This window comes from Microtus pennsylvanicus, chromosome 3, assembly GCF_037038515.1.
Source record: "Microtus pennsylvanicus isolate mMicPen1 chromosome 3, mMicPen1.hap1, whole genome shotgun sequence".
NCBI classification, from domain to species: domain Eukaryota; kingdom Metazoa; phylum Chordata; class Mammalia; order Rodentia; family Cricetidae; genus Microtus; species Microtus pennsylvanicus.
The window spans coordinates 4,376,310-4,395,450 of NC_134581.1; the positions used below are offsets into that span (position 1 = coordinate 4,376,310).

A 19,141-nucleotide genomic window follows, 5' to 3' on the forward strand; every position below is an offset into this window, starting at 1 on the left:
CCAGACGTGTGGAACCAGGCAGGGGGTCCTGCACCATCCCACTTGTGCTGACGACTTACACTGTGACAGACTTCGATGGCATCCACAAATTTCTTATCTTTCAGATAGTTGAAAGCCAGTTTGAAACCTGTCCGGAGGTAGGGAGGATGCCTTGGTAAGGGGGAGCCCTCGGGCTCTGTCAACTGCTAGGATGTGGGACTTGGGCACTAGCCCCCGGGCACCTTGGCCTGTTGTCTTACCAATGGCAGGGCTGGCTTGGTGACTGTACTTCCAGGCCAGCTCATAGTTGGTGGCCGCATCCTTGTAGGACTGCTCTTTTTCCATGATGAAACCCATGTACTCATAGGCCTTGCAGCAAGACTGCAGGGAAAGCCAGTGAGCATGTCTGCCTGCCCCAGCCCCAAAGCAGCCACCATGGTCCTCAGGCTGGGACCAGGAGGAAGCAACGGGATGGCAGTGAGCCCCATTAACCCAAAGTACACAGAGACACCCAAGAGCACCCTCAACATTTTGAGGGTTTAACTGTGTACCCACTCCTTACTCAAAAGCTGGCACAGCCCCTTCATAGAAAGCCCCTCTTCTAGCATCCTATCTGTCAGAAGCTAATCCTTGCGCATCCCTCAAGCCCACCGACCTCCCTCGCTCCTCTCCCAGCTGTGCCTGACCCCACTAAACTTGGCTTCTTCCTTGACCTGTGGCTCCTGGTTCCAGGTTTGTCACTGACTTGCCCCTCTGACACCGCCTCTTCCCCCTGACTCCACCTCTTTCCCCCCTGACTCCACCTCTTTCCCCCCTGACTCCACCTCTTCCCACCATGCTCACACCTCCCTTATTCTCCCATCCCAGTGGATCCTTGCCTTGTTGTATTGGAGGCAGCGGCGAAGCAGCTCCGAGGCCAGGTCGAACTTGCCGCCTTGGCAATATATGTCAGCTAGCAGAAGCCAGCTCTTTTCCAGGTCTTCGGCCTCATCCAGCGTCCACGGGACCTTGGCGAGGCGCTTCAGCTGCGTGCGAGCCTTGGGGACTTGCTTCAGTAGCATGTAGGCCTGTGCCATGGCCAGCAATACAGGGATACTGTCCTTCTGCACACGCGCGGAAGCGTGAGTGGGACACTGGGGCACTTAGGCTATCACCCCCATCTTGACCCCTGCCCACCAGAACCCATCCCTGGCTCTCGCACCTCAGCCTGGGCCATCTCGATAAAGGACCCGAGAGCCGCCTCTACATTCGCCTTCTCCCTGGTGGCCAGCAGGCAGAGGCTCTGCAGCAGCCGCAGCTGGGTCTGCCTGGAGTCCGAGTGCGGGTAAAATTCCCGCAGGAGCTTCTCTGCCGTGCGCACCCCGTGTTGCTGGGACTCTTTCCTACTGATGGAGCTGTAGGCATGGGGCTCGGGCTGACAGCCTGCTTCTGTGGCCCTCACCTGGCCTGGCTGAGGCCCCTTCCTGTGCGCCCCCACCCCGTGCTTACCCCAGCCCTCTTACTTGCTGTCAGCCATCAGGCTCTCGAAGGTCTCCCCACCGACAATCTCGTTATCAGGGTTCAGACAGATCTGGACCATGTAGCAGGTGGCAATCTGGCCCCAGGTGCTGTCCTTTCGGGCTTTGTTCAGAAATTTCAAGGCTTCGTTGGGCTGTCCAATGTGCCTACAAAGAGTGCAGGAAATGCCAGGAGTCAGTCAGAGGAGCTGTGTAAGGCGCGTGGAGACCAAGGTGCGTGGACACATGGGGGGCACTCTGGATATCTGTTCTGAGCGTTTCCTGGAGGCTGCTCTCTGCTTCCCCTCTGCTGAGCAAGACCCTGGCTATCTGCTAGGGAGGCCTGTTATCTTACCACGGCCCCTCAGTATGCTCCAGGCTAACTCACCAGCAGTAAAGGCCTTGGCAGTAGTTAAACCCTGGCTCCAAAGGCACCCGGCTAGACACCTTCTTGGCCAGTTCAAAGAAAGCAGGAGCCTCTTCAAGCTTGCCACTCCGTCTTAGCAGATCAATCAACTTATTCAATACCAAAAAATTGTCTAGAGAGTGAGAGAGCAGAAATCTGCAGCATGCAGTGGACAGCACCACACCAGGCTGGTATTCTGAGGACTGAGGCGGGAGGAGGGAGCGCTGGACCTTGAGGAGGTCTCAGGAGACACTACTTGTTTAGGCTGAGCAGAGACATTGCATACACAAAAGTGAGTAAATTATACAGTGCTTAGAATATCGACATGCTTTGGTCAGGAAGGCACCTGCCGAACAAACACGAGGACTTGAGTTCGAATCACCAGCACCCATTGGAAAGCAAAGTGCGGGCGTGGCAGACTTTGGAGGATTTCTGGGGCTTGCTGGCTATCTCCAAGTTCAGCGAGAGATCTTGTCTCAAGGGAACAAGATGAAGGTGCTAGAGCAGGGCACCCATGTTGTCCCCTGTGCACTCTCTCTCTCTCTCTCTCTCTCTCTCTCTCTCTCTCTCTCTCTCTCTCACACACACACACACACACACACAAGCATGCACGCACAAATGCACAGACGCAGCACTTACCCCCTACCTGGCTCTGCGATGTCCTACCTGTGATTTAACTACAGGGTTGAGCTCTCTTTCTGTCCCCGTTTCGACAGAAGGGGACGCTGAGAATGGAGGAGTGAGTAGGTTTTCAAAGGTTGCATGGCTACTGAGCGATACCAGGCTTCACACCCAGGCAGCCTGACTGGGAGACTCTGCTGCTAAGCACAACTGCTTGGCCTGTAGGGACCGCAGAGGCTTGGGCCTCTGGCTTGGGTTTCAGGTTTGACCCTTGAAGCTGCTGTTTCATTCAGTAGCAACTAGGGGTGTGGCTAACCAACCTAGAGAGAATGCCTACCGGCTTCCAGGTGGGTGTGACCATAGAGGGGACTGTGTTGAGCCCCAGTAGTTGCGATATAGGGACAGACAGGCTGTCCTGGTTCCAGTGCCAAGCGCCTGGGTTCAGGAACTGGCCCCCTTGGATTCAGGAAGGGCTGCCACGTTCTGGGTCTTTATCAGTTTCCTGCTTCTCTGGGAACAATTGGGAAGGAAGGGGCTTCCTCTGCCCAGCCAGGAAGGAGGGGAGAAGGCCCACCCTTCTCTGGGATAGCCATCCTGGCTGGGTGGGGAGGCGGTCTTCTGGCCCCGGGTACCTGGAGCTTTCTCCAGCACTTGGCGGTAGAGACTGATGGCCGCTTCGTAGTTTTGTTTTCTGAACATCAGGTCAGCCAGCATCTATTAGAAGACACACAAGGGCGGCTTCGTGGGGGCTGGCAGGGAAGGAAAGTAGAAGACTCCCCAGGTAGCCTCCCTGGTCCAGAGAGCCTGTGAACCCCCGGAGGACTGCAGGTGTCTTTCTACCCTGCAAGGCGGAGAAGGCAGACCAGGGAGGGTGATTTCACAGTCACCCGACCTTCACCTTCACCTAACAGGGGGTGTGGTTTCCCCTTAAATTGGTCCAATCGTGCCCCGCCCCCAGCCTAGCCTCGAGGACGCTGCTGCCCCCTGCTGGCCTTCCCATGCCTCTCCCCGCGCGTCCCCCGCTCCAAAAGAAGGACAGAGCAGGAGGCTGGGACAGGGCCCCAAAGCTCTTAGGGTGGGACGGTGAATTGTCTGAGGTTAAATAATTAGGAATCTGTCACGGGGCCCCTCCGGGCGGTGCGCAGCATGACAGGCAGCTCCTACCACCGCAGCTCTCTCGTGCGTCTGCTCCATCTGTAAGAGGGGGCCACAGCGCTGTTCACACAAGTCCAGCTGCCCCTGAAGCAGGTAGAGTTGCGCCAGCTCCAGCGCCACCTGTGCGGAGACCAGACAGGAAAACAAGCCAGCTCCGCGTTCGCTGCAGTCACCTTTGGCTCCCTCCGAGCCTCTGCGTCTATTGGCTTTGAAAGCAGGCCTCCCTCTCACCCAGTTCCCCTGCCGTTCTGTTGGTTTTACCAACGGAATGAGCTGGGGCCTGGCTAAGCCACTAATCTCATCCTTTGGCCTCTGCTGCTTCCTCTGGGGACTCCTCTGTGTCCTGGATTCCTGGACAGATGACAACGTGCTAGAATCTCCTTCTTGCTACTCTTTTCCTCTTGCCTGAGGCCAATCTCAGGCAAGGGTCACGCCCGCCCTACCCCACAGTCACCAAGGCCTGTCAAAGGGTGAACAGTTACCAAGCTAATTTTTTTATTATTATTTTTTTCATACAATATGTTTAACTATGTTTTTGAGACATGTCTTTCATGGGTCATGTACCCTAGGCTAGCCTCCATCTCATTATGTACTCAAGGATGACCTCCTGCCTCCTGCCACGTGCTGAGATGACAAGTTTTATGTAGTATGGGAGGAGGGGGCACAGGCAGGGGACACCAAACCAAGGTCACTCTTCCAATGTCCAGGCTCTTTAGAAGAGTGTGAACTTAGTGTGAACTGTTTCCTCATCTGGCACCACACCCCTGCCACGACTTGGAAACTCAACCTGGGCCGGATTCCCACGCAGCCTGGCAACCATGCACTCCCACCAGTGGCACCCCCACCAGCGGGAACTGACAAAGGCCAGGCCAACGAGACTTCCAGGGCTGTCTTTCCCTATTCTAGCCTTCATAAATGGCCCAAAGCTGGCCTTCCTAGCCTTGCTTAAAGAATGGTAGCAGGTGAGGGTCTGGGGTCAGCCAGAGCCGCTTCTTGCCCCAGAGGCTCCAGTGGGCTGGCCTTCCTGCCTCCCCTCTGGCTTTATACCTGCAGCAGCTCCGAGAAGGCCTCTCTCGGCAAGGACACCCAACCCCAAACTCCTGGTCCTGCCTCCACCTTCCAAGGGCTGAGGTTACAGTCGGGTACGACCCTACTTGGTTTGTAGTGAATGGTGACTGAAGCCAGGGCTCTGTGGGCGCTAGGCAAGTGCTGTGCCACCCGGTCACCTCCCCGGCCCCCACGGTGTTATTTCGAGGGCCATGCACCTTGTTGTCTGTTGGCGAGTAGGAGAGGGCATCCTTGTAGGATTTCACGGCATTGTCGTAGTCTTTCTCTGTCACGTAATGCTCCCCGGTCTGGATGCAGATGGAGGCTGCCAGCTGCTTCTGGAAGGGGAGCATTTCGGGTTGCTCCAAGGGAACCCTCTTCAGTATCCGGGACTGGAGGTCCAAGGCCTGGGGGAACCAGTGAGGCTAGGGTCAGAGACCCCCAGCTCAGGTGCCAGGCCACAGGACTTCCCAGTGTGTTCTATAGCTGGCAATGTCAGAAAGCACCTTGAGGAAATCTGGGCCACTCCCTCAGCACGCGGGAGGGAGGCCTGCACTGCCCCCCAACCCGCCTGCCCCTGTCTGCTCCCCCACCCTCCGCCCAGGAGGCGCAGAAGTGGAGGGCAAACGTCTTCACTTGCCTGCCCTGCCTCCACCACACCTTGGGGCTGTATGTCGATTTGCTTTGGACTGTCTTGCAGGCTAGAGCAACATACAGTAGGTGCCCAGAGCAGACTGGGCATTTGTTACTAGTGGTGTTTATTGCTTTGTTTTTTTTTTTTAAATAACTGTCCTGGACATCTTCAGCTCATTCTTTTTTTTTATGCTTTATTTAACTTTATTTTATGTGCATTGGTGTGAAGGTGTCAGATTCCCTGCAACCGGATCTTCAGACAGTTGTGAGCTGCCATGTGGGTGCTGGGAATTGAACCCGGGTCCTCTGGAAGAGCAGTCAGTGCTCTTAACCACTGAGCCATCTCTCCAGCCCCTATTGCTTTGTTTTTGAGATGAGGTCTCACTATGTAGCCCTAGCTCATATGGAACTTGTTAAGTAGATCAGGCTGGCCTCAAACTCAGAGACCGTCCTGTTTCTGCCTTACAGAGCTGGGATTAAAGGCATGTGCCAACCAAGCTCAGGTTGGCTTTTTGTTGTTTGAGACGGGGTTTCATTATGTAGTCCTGGCTGATATGGAACTTGTTATGTAGAAGGGGCTGGCCTGAAACTTACAGAGATTGTCTTCTGCCTCCGGAGAGCCCCGGGCTGGGTTTTCATTGTTGTTTGAGACAGGGTCTTCAGTACTCATGCTGGCCTGGAACTCATTATATAATCAAAGATCCTGTGCTACCATGCGTGGTTTGTGTAGTACTGAAGGGAGAACCAAGGCATTTGTGCCTGCTACCAACTCAACTATGTCCCGGGGCTGTGCTTTGGCGGACACATTTGCTCTCCGTTTATCTCCCTTCTGGAAAATGAGGCAGTTCTCTCACATCCAAGAAGTGAATGGAGGAGGTGAGGAGCAGGAAAGATAGCCAAGTTGCAAGAAGTGCGTGGGAACTAGTGCTGGCTCCTTAAGGACAAAGAGATAAGTGGATTGGGTGGTAGACAAGATAAGGCACCTTATCAGGGCTTGACTAAAGGCGTGTCTTTAATCCCAGCACTTGGGAGGCAGAGGACAACCAGGACTGTCACACAGAGAAACCATGTACCTCAAGTGGTCAGAAGCGGGGGAGCTCTGCCCTGGGAACAAGTGGGAACCTTTTCTTGCAGGTGGAAAGTGAGGAAGGCCCGACAGGAATGGCCAAGGGCATGTGGATCAGGGCAGCCCCATATGGGAAGAAGATGTGTTGGTACAGGCCAGACTTCAATCTCAGTTCCATCTCCTTGACTTATGATAAACCCATTATAAGGTGAATACATGCAAGTAAAAGATGCATTGGTCCAGGTGTAATATCTCTGTACTTGGGAAGCAGAGACTGATCTTTGAGTTCAAGGCCAGCTTAGTCTATCCCTTAAATAAAATTCCTTGTGTTGTGGTAACCTCCAACCATAAAGTTATTTTTGTTGCTACTTCATAACTGTAATTTTGCTTCTGTTATGAATTGTGATGTAAATATCTGTGCTTTCTGATAGGTGACCCCTGTGAAAGTCATTTGACTCCCATAGGAGTCATGACCCACAATGATCTACACAGTAAGTACTAGGTCAGCCAGGGCTATAGAGTGAGATGCTGTTTCAAAAAAAAAATTCAAAATTCTTGGGCTGGAGAGATGGCTCAGCACTGAAGAGAACACACTGCTCTTGTAGAGGACCCGTGTTTTGTTCCCAGCACCCAAATCGGGCAGCTCACAACCACCTATAACTCCAGTGCCAAGGGATCTACTTCCCTGTTCTGCTCTCCACAGGCACAAGGCATGCATGCAGTGCACATACATATGTGTAGGTAAACAATTATATTGATAAAATTAAATCTTACGAAACAGCATTGACTAGAGCTGGGCAGTGGTAACACAAGTCTTTAATCCTAGCACTTGGGAGGCAGGTGGATCTCTGAGTTTGAGGCCAGCCTGGTTTACAAAGTGAGTTTCAGGGCAACCAGGACTACACAGACAAACCCTGTCTTGGGAGAAAACAGCATTGACTGTACCGAACGCCTTGAGCACCAAAGCTTAGCAAGAAGAACACTGTAGAGCACTGGGCGAGCCTGGCAGCAAGTGGCCCCTCGGAAGTTGTTGCTCGCTGCCACTGCCCACTGCTAGCATCTGCCAGGCAGTAGAGTGTCATCTATCTCTAGCCCAGGAAAAGTAAAAATTCAGAACTCGACCTACAGTTTTGAGAAGTTCTAGAACCCTCAGCCAAATCACCTCAAGTCATAAACACCTGTCCTTCGCTCTGGGTTTTAGTCTTCATGCCTTGAAAGGTTTTCTCAGTCAGATGGGAATGTCATAGTGTTTAGCCCAAAGCACCACTGTGAAAACTTAAAAAAGAGCAGAGAAGCCAGACATAGCGATGCTTCCCTGGATACCAGCACTCAGCCCGCTGAGGTAGGAGGACTACCGTAAGACCAGCCTGGACTACATAGTGAGAGCTCTAGGCTAGCTGGGTAAACTAGGAAGACCCTGTCTCTAAAAGAAGGAAGGTAGGACTGAGCTAGGGAGGGAGGGAAGGAGAGGGGGACAAACATAGCTTCACAGAGCTTTCAATGCATGGACTTGCTGCCACTCTCACGCCGACGGTCACCTCACTCTTCCTAAGGACAAAGTCACTATCTCCTGGCCCTTCTCAGCCCAGCCCAGCCCAGGGTTCTCAGATGTGAGTAGAGGGTGATGGGCCTCTCTTGAGGAAGGTCTGCACCCTGACAGGCCCATGGGCTGAGCCTCCTTCTCCCCGACATCAGGAGCTACAGAGACCTTGGGTCAGTTACCTGGTTCAGTGTTCCAACCACATCGTCTTTTTTATGGTTCTTGTAAACCTTTGCCAGCAAAAGCAAGCACTTGACCTCATTCATCAGGGATGGAATGTCCTTGACCCCTAGAGAGAGAGACACACACACAGTCAGCTAGTCTGGCCCCTGGGTTGGTGGGAAGGGCTGGGTTCAAATCCCTAGCTAATGTGGACAGGGGTCATGATGTGGGAGTGTCATATATCAATCTGTTGATTTCATTCGTTAAGCAATAAAGAAACTGCTTGGCCCTCGTAGGTTAAAACATAGGTGGGAGGAGTAAACAGAACAGAATGTTGGGAGAAAGAAGCTGAGTGGAGGAGTCGCCATGATTCTTCCACTCCAGGCAGACGCAGGTTAAGATCATTCCTGGTAAACCAGCTTGTGAGCTACACGGATATTAGAAATGGGCTAGTCCAGGTGCGAGAGTTAGCTGAGAAAAGGCTAGATATAATGGGCCAAGAGGTGTTTAAAAGAATACAGTTTCCGTGTAATTGTTTCGGGTAAAGCTAGCCGTGCGGGTGGCCGGGTGCCGGGGACGCAGCCCCGCCGCTCCTACTACTACAGAGTGATGTGGGAGTGTCATATATCAATCTGTTGATTTCATTGGTTAAGTAATAAACAAACTGCTTGGGCTCATAGCTTAGAACATAGGTGGGTGGAGTAAACAGAACAGAATGCTGGGAGGAAGAGGAAGTGAGCTCAGAGAGAGGCCATGCTCCGCTCTCCTGGGCAGACGCACATGATGAAGCAAGCTGCCAGGTCAGACATGCTGAATCTTTCCTGGTAAGACCGGAGCTACACAAATTATTAGAGATGGGTTGATCGGGATATCAGAATTAGCCAGTAAGGGCTAAAGCTAATGGGCCAAGCAGTTTAAATGAATACAGTTTGTGTGTTGTTATTTCGGGGCATAAGCTAGCGAGGTGGCCGGGGTGCTGGGGATGCAGCCCCGCTGCTTTTATCACTACAGGGTCAGAGCAAGTTCGAACGCCGCCTCACCAGAGTCTCGTTCCAAGGCCTGCTTCAGCACCTTCTCTGCCTTGTGATATTTCTTCAGCTTCAGCAGCAGCTCGGCCAGTTCGCAGCACAGGAAGTCCTGCCCACTGATCTTCTGGGCGGCCTCATAGTAATTAATGGCCTTCGTGCACACGGGAAATACTGGCCTCAGCTTGGCTCTGCGTGGGGGTTGCTGACACCATGTCCCTCCAGCAGCCACCACATCAGATCGCCCCATTCCCGCCTCCCAGCGGGGCTCAGGCCTCAGGTGAAGCAGGGAGGGCAGACAGTGCAGACTGGTGCGCTCACCCCCCTCCCCGTCACGCTCTCAGCAGGAAGCTGGAGTGAAATGCTGTCCCTTCCCATCTAGACCCCCCAACTCGTGGGCTTTCTAAGCTCTTTCCCTGCGTGGCTGGCCCTCCCTAGGGGAGCCTCACCTTGGCGTACTGGTGGGTCTTCATGTAGGCTTGTCCGATCCTGCTGACCAAGGAGGCATCGTGAGGGTTCTTTCTATAGGCCTCATCGTACACCTCCAGGGCCTTCTCAGGCTGGTGGGGAAAGTATGGAAGGGGTGTCTTTCTCTCCTCTCACCAGAGAAGTGATCCTGGGAGACAGTTAGCAAGGCCCGGAGAGTCTCTCTCCTTACCTCCTGAATGTTCATGAAAGCGTCGCCCAGTAGCAGGCTGCTGTGGGGGCCGGGCAGGTGTTCACAGAGCTCCCTACGGGAGAAACCAACTTCCTCTCTCAGGCCTGGGCCTGGCGAGTGTCCATCCATTCATCATCTTGAGTGCCAGAGATCCTGGAGAGCACTAATAGCCAGGCTCACACCTGCCGTCTGACTGGGTCATGGCCGAGGGCCACCCCAGCCCTCTGGTCCTCTCCATGAACAGCCATACTGTTTTGCATGTTTGGACTTGGGTGTTTTTGAGCCAGGGTCCATGTCTCAGGCTGATTATGAACTTCTGGTTCTCTAGTTTCTACCTCCCAAGTACTGGGGTTACAGCGGCGGGTCGCCCCACCCGGTCTTATGTCACACTGAAGACTGAACACGGAGCTAACAGGATGCTAAGCAAAGCACCCCGTAACTGGGCTACACCCCCAGTTATACTTCCTTTTTCTGAGACGCTGGGTTGGAACCCAGGTCGTGGGACATGTCTGGCAAGCACACAGCCACTGAGCCCCACCCCAGCCCCACACTGCTTCCCTGAAAGTCTAATCCCTGTTGGTCAGTTCCTACCCTCCCAGCTCCTCGAGCCCCAGACTGCCTAGTTTTTCCCAGAGAAAGGGGCTGGGAAGGACCTCTTGAGGTTCCAATACCAAATTCTAGGAGTCATTGTCGGTGCTTCCGACTTCCACGCTTTCCTCGCCCACCCCACACTGATCACCCCTGAGGCCCTGCAGCAAGGAAAGGCAGAGAGCAGGGCCAGGGTGTGAGTTGTTCTCACGGTTCCCTTGGCACCAGTGCTGGGATCCGGACCTATATGCTCCCACCATAATGTAAAACACACAGCACAGGGGAAGGGCTGAGGTCCTCGGAACTCACCCTCAGCCAGGGAGACCTATGAGGTCTAATGTGGTCTAATGCACTCTGGAGACCAAGTTGAAGGCATATAACAGGAGGGAACCCTCCCCAGCCTCCAGGGGAAAGTGTGCCAGCCGCCTGCTGCGTGGGTGGAGCTTACATGTAGCAGCCTATGTAGAGGCGCATGTCCTTGCGTGTGTGCAGGTAGATGCTGGCCATCTTCTCCTTGGCTTCCATGTAGCAGGGCTGCTTGGGTGTGATGCCTCTCAGCATGCTCAGGGCCAAGTCCACGTTGCCTTTGCTCAGCGCCAGGTCCACGTTGGCGACTGTGATGCGCATCTCCTCGGGCGTGCCGCTGAACTCATTGATGGCATCCTGCATGATCTTGGTGGCCTCGTGCTACAAGGTGGAGGACCAAACAGACCCTCTCTTTGTTAACATCTATTACAGGTGACCCCAGGACATTTATACCTCTGTTCCTGTCCCAGCCCAGGGGTGCGCCTGTGCCAAGAAGATACTCAGCCACCTGCAGAGCAGCTGTGGAGGCAATGGCTGGTCATTAGAACACAGAGATGCTGCTGTCATGATTGTGCCTCCTCTAATGGGGACAGCTCATCCAACCACACCCTTTCCACAGGAGTTTTGCTGGGAGGCCAGTCATGATGATCAACACCCACAATTCTAACACTTGAGAGGCTGAGGCAGGAGGATCATGAGTTTCATGCCAATCTGGACTACCCACACAGTTTTAAAAAACTCTGGTGAAGGGGTGACAACGCGGCTCAGCAGGTAAAGGTGCTGGCTGCGCAGTTCAATCCCCAGGTGCATATGGTGGGAGGAGGGAGCCAACTCTCATAAATTTGTCCTCTGACCTCCTCGCATGCATGCATGTATGCATACATGTTCATATATGCATATATACAAAAATAAATAAGTGTAACTTTAAAAGTTAAAAAAGCAAAAGCAAAACTAAACAACCAACCAACCAACTAACCAATCAACCAACCAAGCAACTAACCAACCAACCAACCAACCAACCAACCAACAAAACAAAACAACCAACCAACCAACCAAACAAGCAACAACAACAAAAAAACCAAGTCAAACAACCCTAGATCCCCAAACCTCAAAGTGCTAGGCTGTAGTGAGAACACTCTTTGGCACTGTTGCCCCAGACTGCAGCCTCCTCTGGGAGTGCCTTTTAAGGAAGTTGGGCAGAACCCTGGGCTCTCAGCTCATGGCCCCTATCTTTGTCTGACTGCAGAACTGACTTTCAGCTTATCCCCTGCTTGTTCTCCTGAGTCGAGGATGGACGGAGGAAGAGGGTGGTGCATTCGAGACCTCTATCAGCCTGGATTGGAGCTGGCCACCCGAGGGGTGCCCCGTGCTCCCGGGCCCCACTCCGTCCCCAGCCCCACTCCCCTACTCTCTGTCTCCAGTGGGAACATCTGGGTTTGTTGTCCTTCACCCAGTTCCCTTCCTGATGCCTGACAGACCAACCCTTAGCTTTAGGAACAGCTGAGCTGTCAGCTGACGTTGGATAGGCAGTTCCTGGTTCTGCATAGGTAGAGCATCTGTCTCTACCTGTCTTGTGTTCCTTTGGGTAGTTTTGCTTCCATGTTCACACATTTACCCAGAGAGTCGTGTGTGTGTGTGTGTGTGTGTGTGTGTGTGTGTGTGTGTGTGTGTGTGTGTGTGAGTTACAGCTGCATGCCCGAGCACGAGCAGGCATACCAGCACATGTGACCACACGCCGGGGGTCAATCTCAGGTGTCATCCCTAGGAGCCACCCTTTTGATTTTCTGAGAGTCTCTCATGGCCCTGAAGCTTGCTCATTGGAAGCATTGGACTGGCTAGTGAGCCCCAGAGATCCTCCTAGCTCCACTTCCCCCGATCTGGAATTATAGTCATGTACCCCCAAGCACGACTTTTTGAACAGAGGGTTTCTCTGTGTAACAGCTCTGGCTGTCCTGGAACCTGCTTTGTTTATAGGCTTGCCTTGAACTCACAGAGATCTGCCTGCCTTTGCCTCTCCAGTACTGGTGTCTTAGGGTTTCTTTTTTTAGGTTTATTTATTTAATATGTACTCAGTGTTCTGCCTGCATGTATCCCTGAAGGCCAGAAGAGGGCACCAAATCTCATTACAGATGGTTGTGAGCACATGTATTTGCTGGGAATTGAACTCAGAACCTTTGGAAGAGCAGGCAAAGCTCTTAACCACTGAGCCATCTCTCCAGATTTTAGTTAGGGTTTCTATTGCTGTTAAGAGACACTATGACCACAGCAACTCTTATAAAGGGAAACATTTAATTTTGGTGGCTCACATAGTTCAGAGGTCTAGTCCATTATCATCATGGCAGGAAGCAAGGCAGCATGCAGGCAGACATGGTGCTAGAGAGGTAACTGAGCATCCTTACATCTTAGTCCAAAGGCAACAGAAAGTGAACTGTCTCACTGGGTGTGACTTGAGCGTATGTAAGTCCTCGAAGCCCTCCTCCACAGTGATGTACTCCCTTTAACAAGACCACACCTACTCCAACACCTCCCATTAGTGTCACTCCCTTTGGGGTCCATTTCCTTTCAAACCACCACAGCTGGGATTAAAGGCACATGCCACCATGCTGCCTCCCCGCTGTGGGACAATGGTTTTACCCTGTAAAGACTTGTTTCTTGTACTTGTTTAATAAAATGCTGATTGGCCGGTAGCCAGGCACAGGCAGGAAGTAGAGGTGGGGCGATGAGAACAGGAGAATTCTGGGAAGAGGAAAGAGTCAGTGTGCAGTCGTCACCCTGCCACAGAGGATGCAAGATGTGACTGCCTCCCTGAGAAAGGTACAAGGCCATGTGGCTAACACAGACAAGAATAATGGATTAATGTAAGGTGTAAGAATTAATTAATAGGGGCTGGAGAGATGGCTCAGTGGTTAAGAGCATTGCTTGCTCTTCCAAAGGTCCTGAGTTCAATTCCCAGCAACCACATGGTGGCTCACAACCATCTGTAATGAGGTCTGATGCCCTCTTCTGGCCTGCAGGCAGACATTGTATACATAATAAATAAATAAATATTTTTAAAAAAGAATTAATTAATAGGAAGCCTGAGCTACCAGGCCAACCAGTTTATGATTAATGTAGACTTCTATGTGCTTACTTGGGACTAAACGGCTGTGGGACTTGGTGGGACAGAAACATCGGTCAGCACCTTCCCTTTCCTCCAGGATCCAACTCAGGTCCTCACACTTCCATGGCAAACACTTTACCTACTGAGCCATCTTCACAGTCCTTTATTTTGAAAGGGGAAAAAAAACCCTTTCAGGCTAGTTTTCCATCTCAGTCAGGTGCATCACAAGGGAAGGATATGGGCCTTGGTCACAGAGATGGTCCAGGGCAGACCGCATCCTGTGAGCTGGCAAGGCTGCTGAGGCCAGGGTATCATACAGATTTCAGCTCCTCCAAGCCTTGCTCTTGCCTCTTGCGGAGGCAGGGGCATCTCTGCAGGTTTGAGGTCAGCCTGGTATATATAGTGAGTTCCAGGACAGCCGGAGCTACATTAGAGAACCCTGTCTCAACCAAACCAAATCAACAAACAAAAGGGTTCAGATCATAGCCCAAGTGAAGTGAACCTCAGACAAAATCAGAGCTTGGCCCCAGGCTGGTCTCCTGGGGCCTCCAATGGCCCAGGGAATGGGAGCAAAGCGTTTTTTTTTCTTTGTTGTGTGTCTATGTGTTTGGTGTGCACGCATGTGTGTATGCATGTAAGCGCTGGGGGGTGGAGGCGTGATTGTGCAGGTGCACACTCGTATGTTTGCATGAGCAGGGAAGAAATCGACATCAGGTATCATCCTCTGTGATCATTTTATCATCAAGGTCAATCTCTCTCACTGAACCTAGAACCCTCAGACGCACTGGGGGTCCTGGCAATCTGGACTCTGGTCCGATGCTTTCATGGCCTAATCCCCAGCCCCACGCAAGGCATTTCTCACCAGCTCCCCATTCAGTCGGAGGGCCTCTACTAGCTCCAGCAGGATGGATGCCCGGTCACTGGGCCGTACAGAGGGGCCTCTGCTCTTCCTGCTCTCTTCCGCCTTTGTGGTGGGCAGTTTTACGATCATCTTCAAGGTCTTTATGGCCTCGGCATAGTCACCAGTCTTGTTGAGGGCCCTGGCTTTGATGAAGTGGTAGAGGGGGTAGTCTCGGACCTAGGAGAGGCGGAGCGGAACTGGGGCTAGCTTACCTCTGCTGCTCACACGGCAGCCTGGGGAGCTTCTTCGGGGGAACCAATGAGCCTGCTCTGCCTGTGGGCTAGCAGAGTTCCTATGCCTTTATATGCTCCCCCGCCCCAGCAATGGTCCAGAAAGGGGTATTCGATTGGCCGCAGAGTGTAGAGAGCTCCCACCTGGAAGTTGTGGCTGACACCCAGCTCTAAACAGTGGGAACACATGGCAAAGTTGCCCTGAGCCAGGTAGATCTGGGACATGAGGAGGTGGGCATCCACAAAGGTGGGATCCAGCTCCAGGCAGCGCTGCAGGGTGCTCTGGGAGTTCTCCAGCTCTCCTAGGGACACAGAACCAAAGCCTGCATAAGAGCTTTAGGAGCCCCTGAGACCCAACAAGTAGAGGAAGAATGGGTTTCACATATGTGGCCATTCGGAAATCTGGTATTTACAGAAATCTCTGTCAAATGTTGGTATTTTACCCAGTTTTAGAGAGAGAGAGAGAATATGCGGTGTGTGTGTATTTGTCTGTGTGTGTGTATTTGTCTGTGTGTGTGTGTGTGTGTGTGTTGCACGCCAGAAGCCAACTTCAGTACATTCCTCAGGAGCCATTCACCTTGTGTTGAGACAGGGTTGGTCTCTGGGCTGGAGCTCAGCATGTAGGCTAGGCTGGCCAGCCAGCCCACCCCGGACTTCCACCTGTCCCTGTCTGCCTCTCTGGCACTAGGATCACAAGCAGGGATCAAGCTCAGGCCATTGCAATCACAAGAAACATGCTTTAATGACTGAGTTCTTGCTCTGCCCTGCCAGGCCTGTTAAAGTCTGACTAGACTTAACATCTGCACGACCCTGTAAGTTTTGTTTCTGACCCTTGTATTTTATCTTTATTTTTTGTGGTTCTGGGAATCGAACCTAGGACCTCATGCATGTTAATGAGGCCCTATACCTGCTTGGGCCTTCACATACTGTCTTTTGGATATGGGATTCAGGATGTAGTCATGTAAGCCAAGGGTCAAAGTCTTCATTTAAACTCAAGCCCATGAAGGTCTGAACTCCTGACACTAGACTTAGGTGCCCCCTCTGAAGCCAGGCAGGCTGTCCTGGTTTGATACTGGCAGCTTAATGCCAGGGTGCAGAGGGCTAGGAGGGGCAGTTTCTCCTTCTGTAGCCAGGCCTCTCCATAGCTGCTGCCTGGAAGCCATCACCTGTAGGTTGGGATACACCTTTTTTGGGTCCCAAACTCCCTCATCTTTTCTTGTGTGCTGTGGAGAAGAAGAGTTCACTATGGCAACCTCACCTCTTAGAGACCTAGCATTGGTCCCAAACTTGCTGGTAGCTGCCAGCACCTCTGGGACAGTTCTTCCCTGGCCTTGGACCCAGAAGACATTAAAACTATGAGTAAACCTGGCCCAGAGAGCCTTGAGGACGAAGTCTTAAGAGCCCTCAGGTGAGTGAAAGCCCTCAGTGTAGAGACAGCGGGAGACGTGGGAATAGTCAGTTTGCAGGCAGGGAGATGGTGCAGGCCCTAAGCAAAGTGCTTCAGGGGAGGGCTGTGTATCGCAGAGAACAACTGGCTGCCCACAGAATGTTCTTCCCTTTCCTCTCTCTGATGCCTAAACTGGGACACGGGAGAAGCTAGCAGACCTGACTGTGGCCTCAGTGAAAGCCTTGCCATTTGGGGCCTCATGGAAATACTCTTCCTATCCCACGTAGCCTTCCAGTTTCCTCACAGCGGTATTCTGTGTGCGTATGTATGTACATACGTGTGTATGTATGTATGTATGTGGGTATGCGTGTGTGTCACATATACAAACAGGAAAAGAATCCCAGGCAAGGAGCCTGTGGCTACAACCTAAGGCAGAAGCTCCACCAGGTGTCTGCTAGCGTTCGCTGCTCACCTGAGAGGAACTTGACCTGAGCCGTCACAAACAGTGGGTCCATCATGGCCGGGGCTACCTTCACCACAGGACTCAAGATCAAAGCGACTTGTTTAAGAAGTGGAGACACGAGCTGGCCAGGTGACCGAGGCTATGGGAAGATCAGAGGCTAAACGTGTGGCTGCCTTATTTCTTCTCCTACCTCCTCTTCTTCCTACCACCGCCCCCCTCTCCGCCCTTCGCCCAGAGTCTCCTGTAGCTCATGACAGCCTTGAACTCCCTGTACAGCCAAGGATGATCTTGAACTCCTAACCCTCCTTCCTCTGCCGCCTGAGAGCTAGGATTACAGCTCCTGTCAGGACAAGGACAGGTACACGGCCGGCCGGTGTGCTGCCCCACCCAAATACGGAGCCTGTGCCCCAGCTTCAGACAGGCCTGGGAACTTGTGAGAAAGAGGACACTGCGCATCACCTGGGACATCCGGCTCTGCACCCCAACAGCCTCTGAGGTGATCTGGCTTCAGCCTGTTCCTGTTTGAAAAGACCTGGCACAGGCTGGGGCTGTCACTCAGGGGACAGAGCACTTGCTTTGTGGAAGCCCTGAGTTCCATCCATGGCACCCCATAAACTGGGTGTGGCGGTAGCTCTCAGGATATGAAGCAGGAGGATCAGGGGTTCAAAGGGCATCCCTGGCTACACAGCAAGTTAGAGACTAACCTGGGCTACAGGAAACCCTGTCTCAAAAATAAGACAACAAATAAACACCACAGAAACACTAGATTCCTGCCTGCTTCCTCACAGTTCAGCCGGGCTTGGTGGCTGGCCAGGTAAAGCCCTTGTTTCTGTCCAATCACACCTGTACTTCAGGCCCCTGCCGAGAAGATGGGTCATCCCCCTAACCTGCTTGGGGCAGAAATGCAGATACTCCTTGGCAATGCAGACCAGAAAGAGGGGGTCCAGCTTTTCGAAGTACTCGGGGCTCAGGGCCAGGCCCTGCATGCTGGAGAAGTGCAGCTCCACTGCCTCCTTCAGGAGCGCGGTGGCCTCTTGCTCTGGCTTTTGCTTCTTAGATGCCACAAGGGCTTGCAGGAAGACCAGTACCTGTGGAAGAGAGGCTTGGGGCCTGGAGCCGAGCTGGCTCGAGCAGTGCGGCCTGCCATTGGGATCGCCCTCTGCTGGAGACTCCACAGGGAAGCCATCCTTGCCTATTAGCTCTGACCTCAGACTTCCCGAGGGACTGCTGCACCTCCTTGAGGAACTCCAGCTGGTGCGCCGCCTCCTCCAGCTGGCCCTGCAAGATCTGGCACCAGATGCTCCCTGTAGATGGGACAAGAATGAAGCTGAGCAAGCAGCAGAACCAGCAGCTGGGCAGATTCAGGGGCAGACTGAGACGGGAAAGGAAGAGCCCAGGCAGGAGGTCGCCTCACATCTTCACAAACTGCAGGAGCGAGGCAGGTGTGGGGCAGAGAACTGAAGCGGAAAGGCCGAGAGAGAATCATCCCCCATCCATGTGTTGGCTTAACAATGGCTCCAGTGAGAAGCATCATTAACCATGTGTGGTTTAACTCTTCCCATGGTTTTCTAAGTATTTGTGACTAAAGTACACACAGCAACACACAACCCGAAGATTTACAGATTTAGGGGCTCAGAGCATAGCATGCATGGAGCCCTGGGTTCAGCTCCTAGCATGGGCAAGATTGTGTATGTGCAAGCACATGCGTGAATTCGTGTGCCATGCAGTGCATGTGGAGGTCAGAAGGCAACTGTGGGAGCTGGCTCTCTGCTATGGGGTCCAGGAGACGGAACTCGGGCTGTCGGGCTTGAAGGAGGCCACTTTACTACTCAGCCATCTTGCCGTCCCTGCTAAGAATTTAAACATGTTCCAGAGGACCCGAGTTGGGTTTCCAGCCCTCACAACAGAGGGCTCACAACTGTCTGCAACTCCAGCTCTGGGGGATCCAACACCCTCTTCTGACCTCTGTGGGTGTGTGTGTGCATACACACACTCACTCACATACGTACACCCCTCTCAGGTATACATACAATGTCAAAGGACCAAAGGAATGGGTTCTAATCCATATTCTCCTGATTATTAAATAAACATTTTTATATCTTTATGTTGGTGATGTTTCAATCACATTGGATTTGCCATTTGTAGTCCCCCTTCTTTTCTTTTAGGGTGACTGTTTCTATAGTGGTGGTGTAGTAGGGACTGGGGGGCTTACACCGGCCAGGCAAACACTTACTAAGCCATGCCTGCCTGTTATATAGACTAGGATAATTAACTTGTTTTTAATGATTATTTTCGAGACAGGGTCTCATGTAGCCTGGGCTAGCCTCCAAAGCTTTACGTAGCTGGGGGTGACCTTGAACTCTTGATCCCTGGCTTCC

General features: G+C 52.7%; 1 protein-coding gene across 1 annotated transcript in view; it reads right to left on the minus strand.

Annotated features, from left to right (window-relative positions):
- Positions 1-19,141, minus strand: part of Ttc21a (tetratricopeptide repeat domain 21A) — a 34,144-nt gene that overhangs the window by 1,842 nt on the left and 13,161 nt on the right. The window contains exons 10-28 of the mRNA XM_075964163.1: positions 17,970-18,067; positions 17,651-17,851; positions 16,773-16,902; positions 15,058-15,215; positions 14,645-14,860; positions 10,825-11,063; positions 9,789-9,861; positions 9,580-9,690; positions 9,146-9,284; positions 8,126-8,232; positions 4,923-5,111; positions 3,667-3,777; positions 3,135-3,216; positions 1,864-2,014; positions 1,482-1,643; positions 1,181-1,373; positions 858-1,082; positions 240-360; positions 60-127 (exon numbers count right to left, since the gene is read on the minus strand). Of these exons, the coding sequence (XP_075820278.1) occupies positions 60-127; positions 240-360; positions 858-1,082; positions 1,181-1,373; positions 1,482-1,643; positions 1,864-2,014; positions 3,135-3,216; positions 3,667-3,777; positions 4,923-5,111; positions 8,126-8,232; positions 9,146-9,284; positions 9,580-9,690; positions 9,789-9,861; positions 10,825-11,063; positions 14,645-14,860; positions 15,058-15,215; positions 16,773-16,902; positions 17,651-17,851; positions 17,970-18,067 (2,774 nt within the window). The remainder of the gene's footprint in view (positions 1-59; positions 128-239; positions 361-857; positions 1,083-1,180; positions 1,374-1,481; positions 1,644-1,863; positions 2,015-3,134; positions 3,217-3,666; positions 3,778-4,922; positions 5,112-8,125; positions 8,233-9,145; positions 9,285-9,579; positions 9,691-9,788; positions 9,862-10,824; positions 11,064-14,644; positions 14,861-15,057; positions 15,216-16,772; positions 16,903-17,650; positions 17,852-17,969; positions 18,068-19,141) is intronic.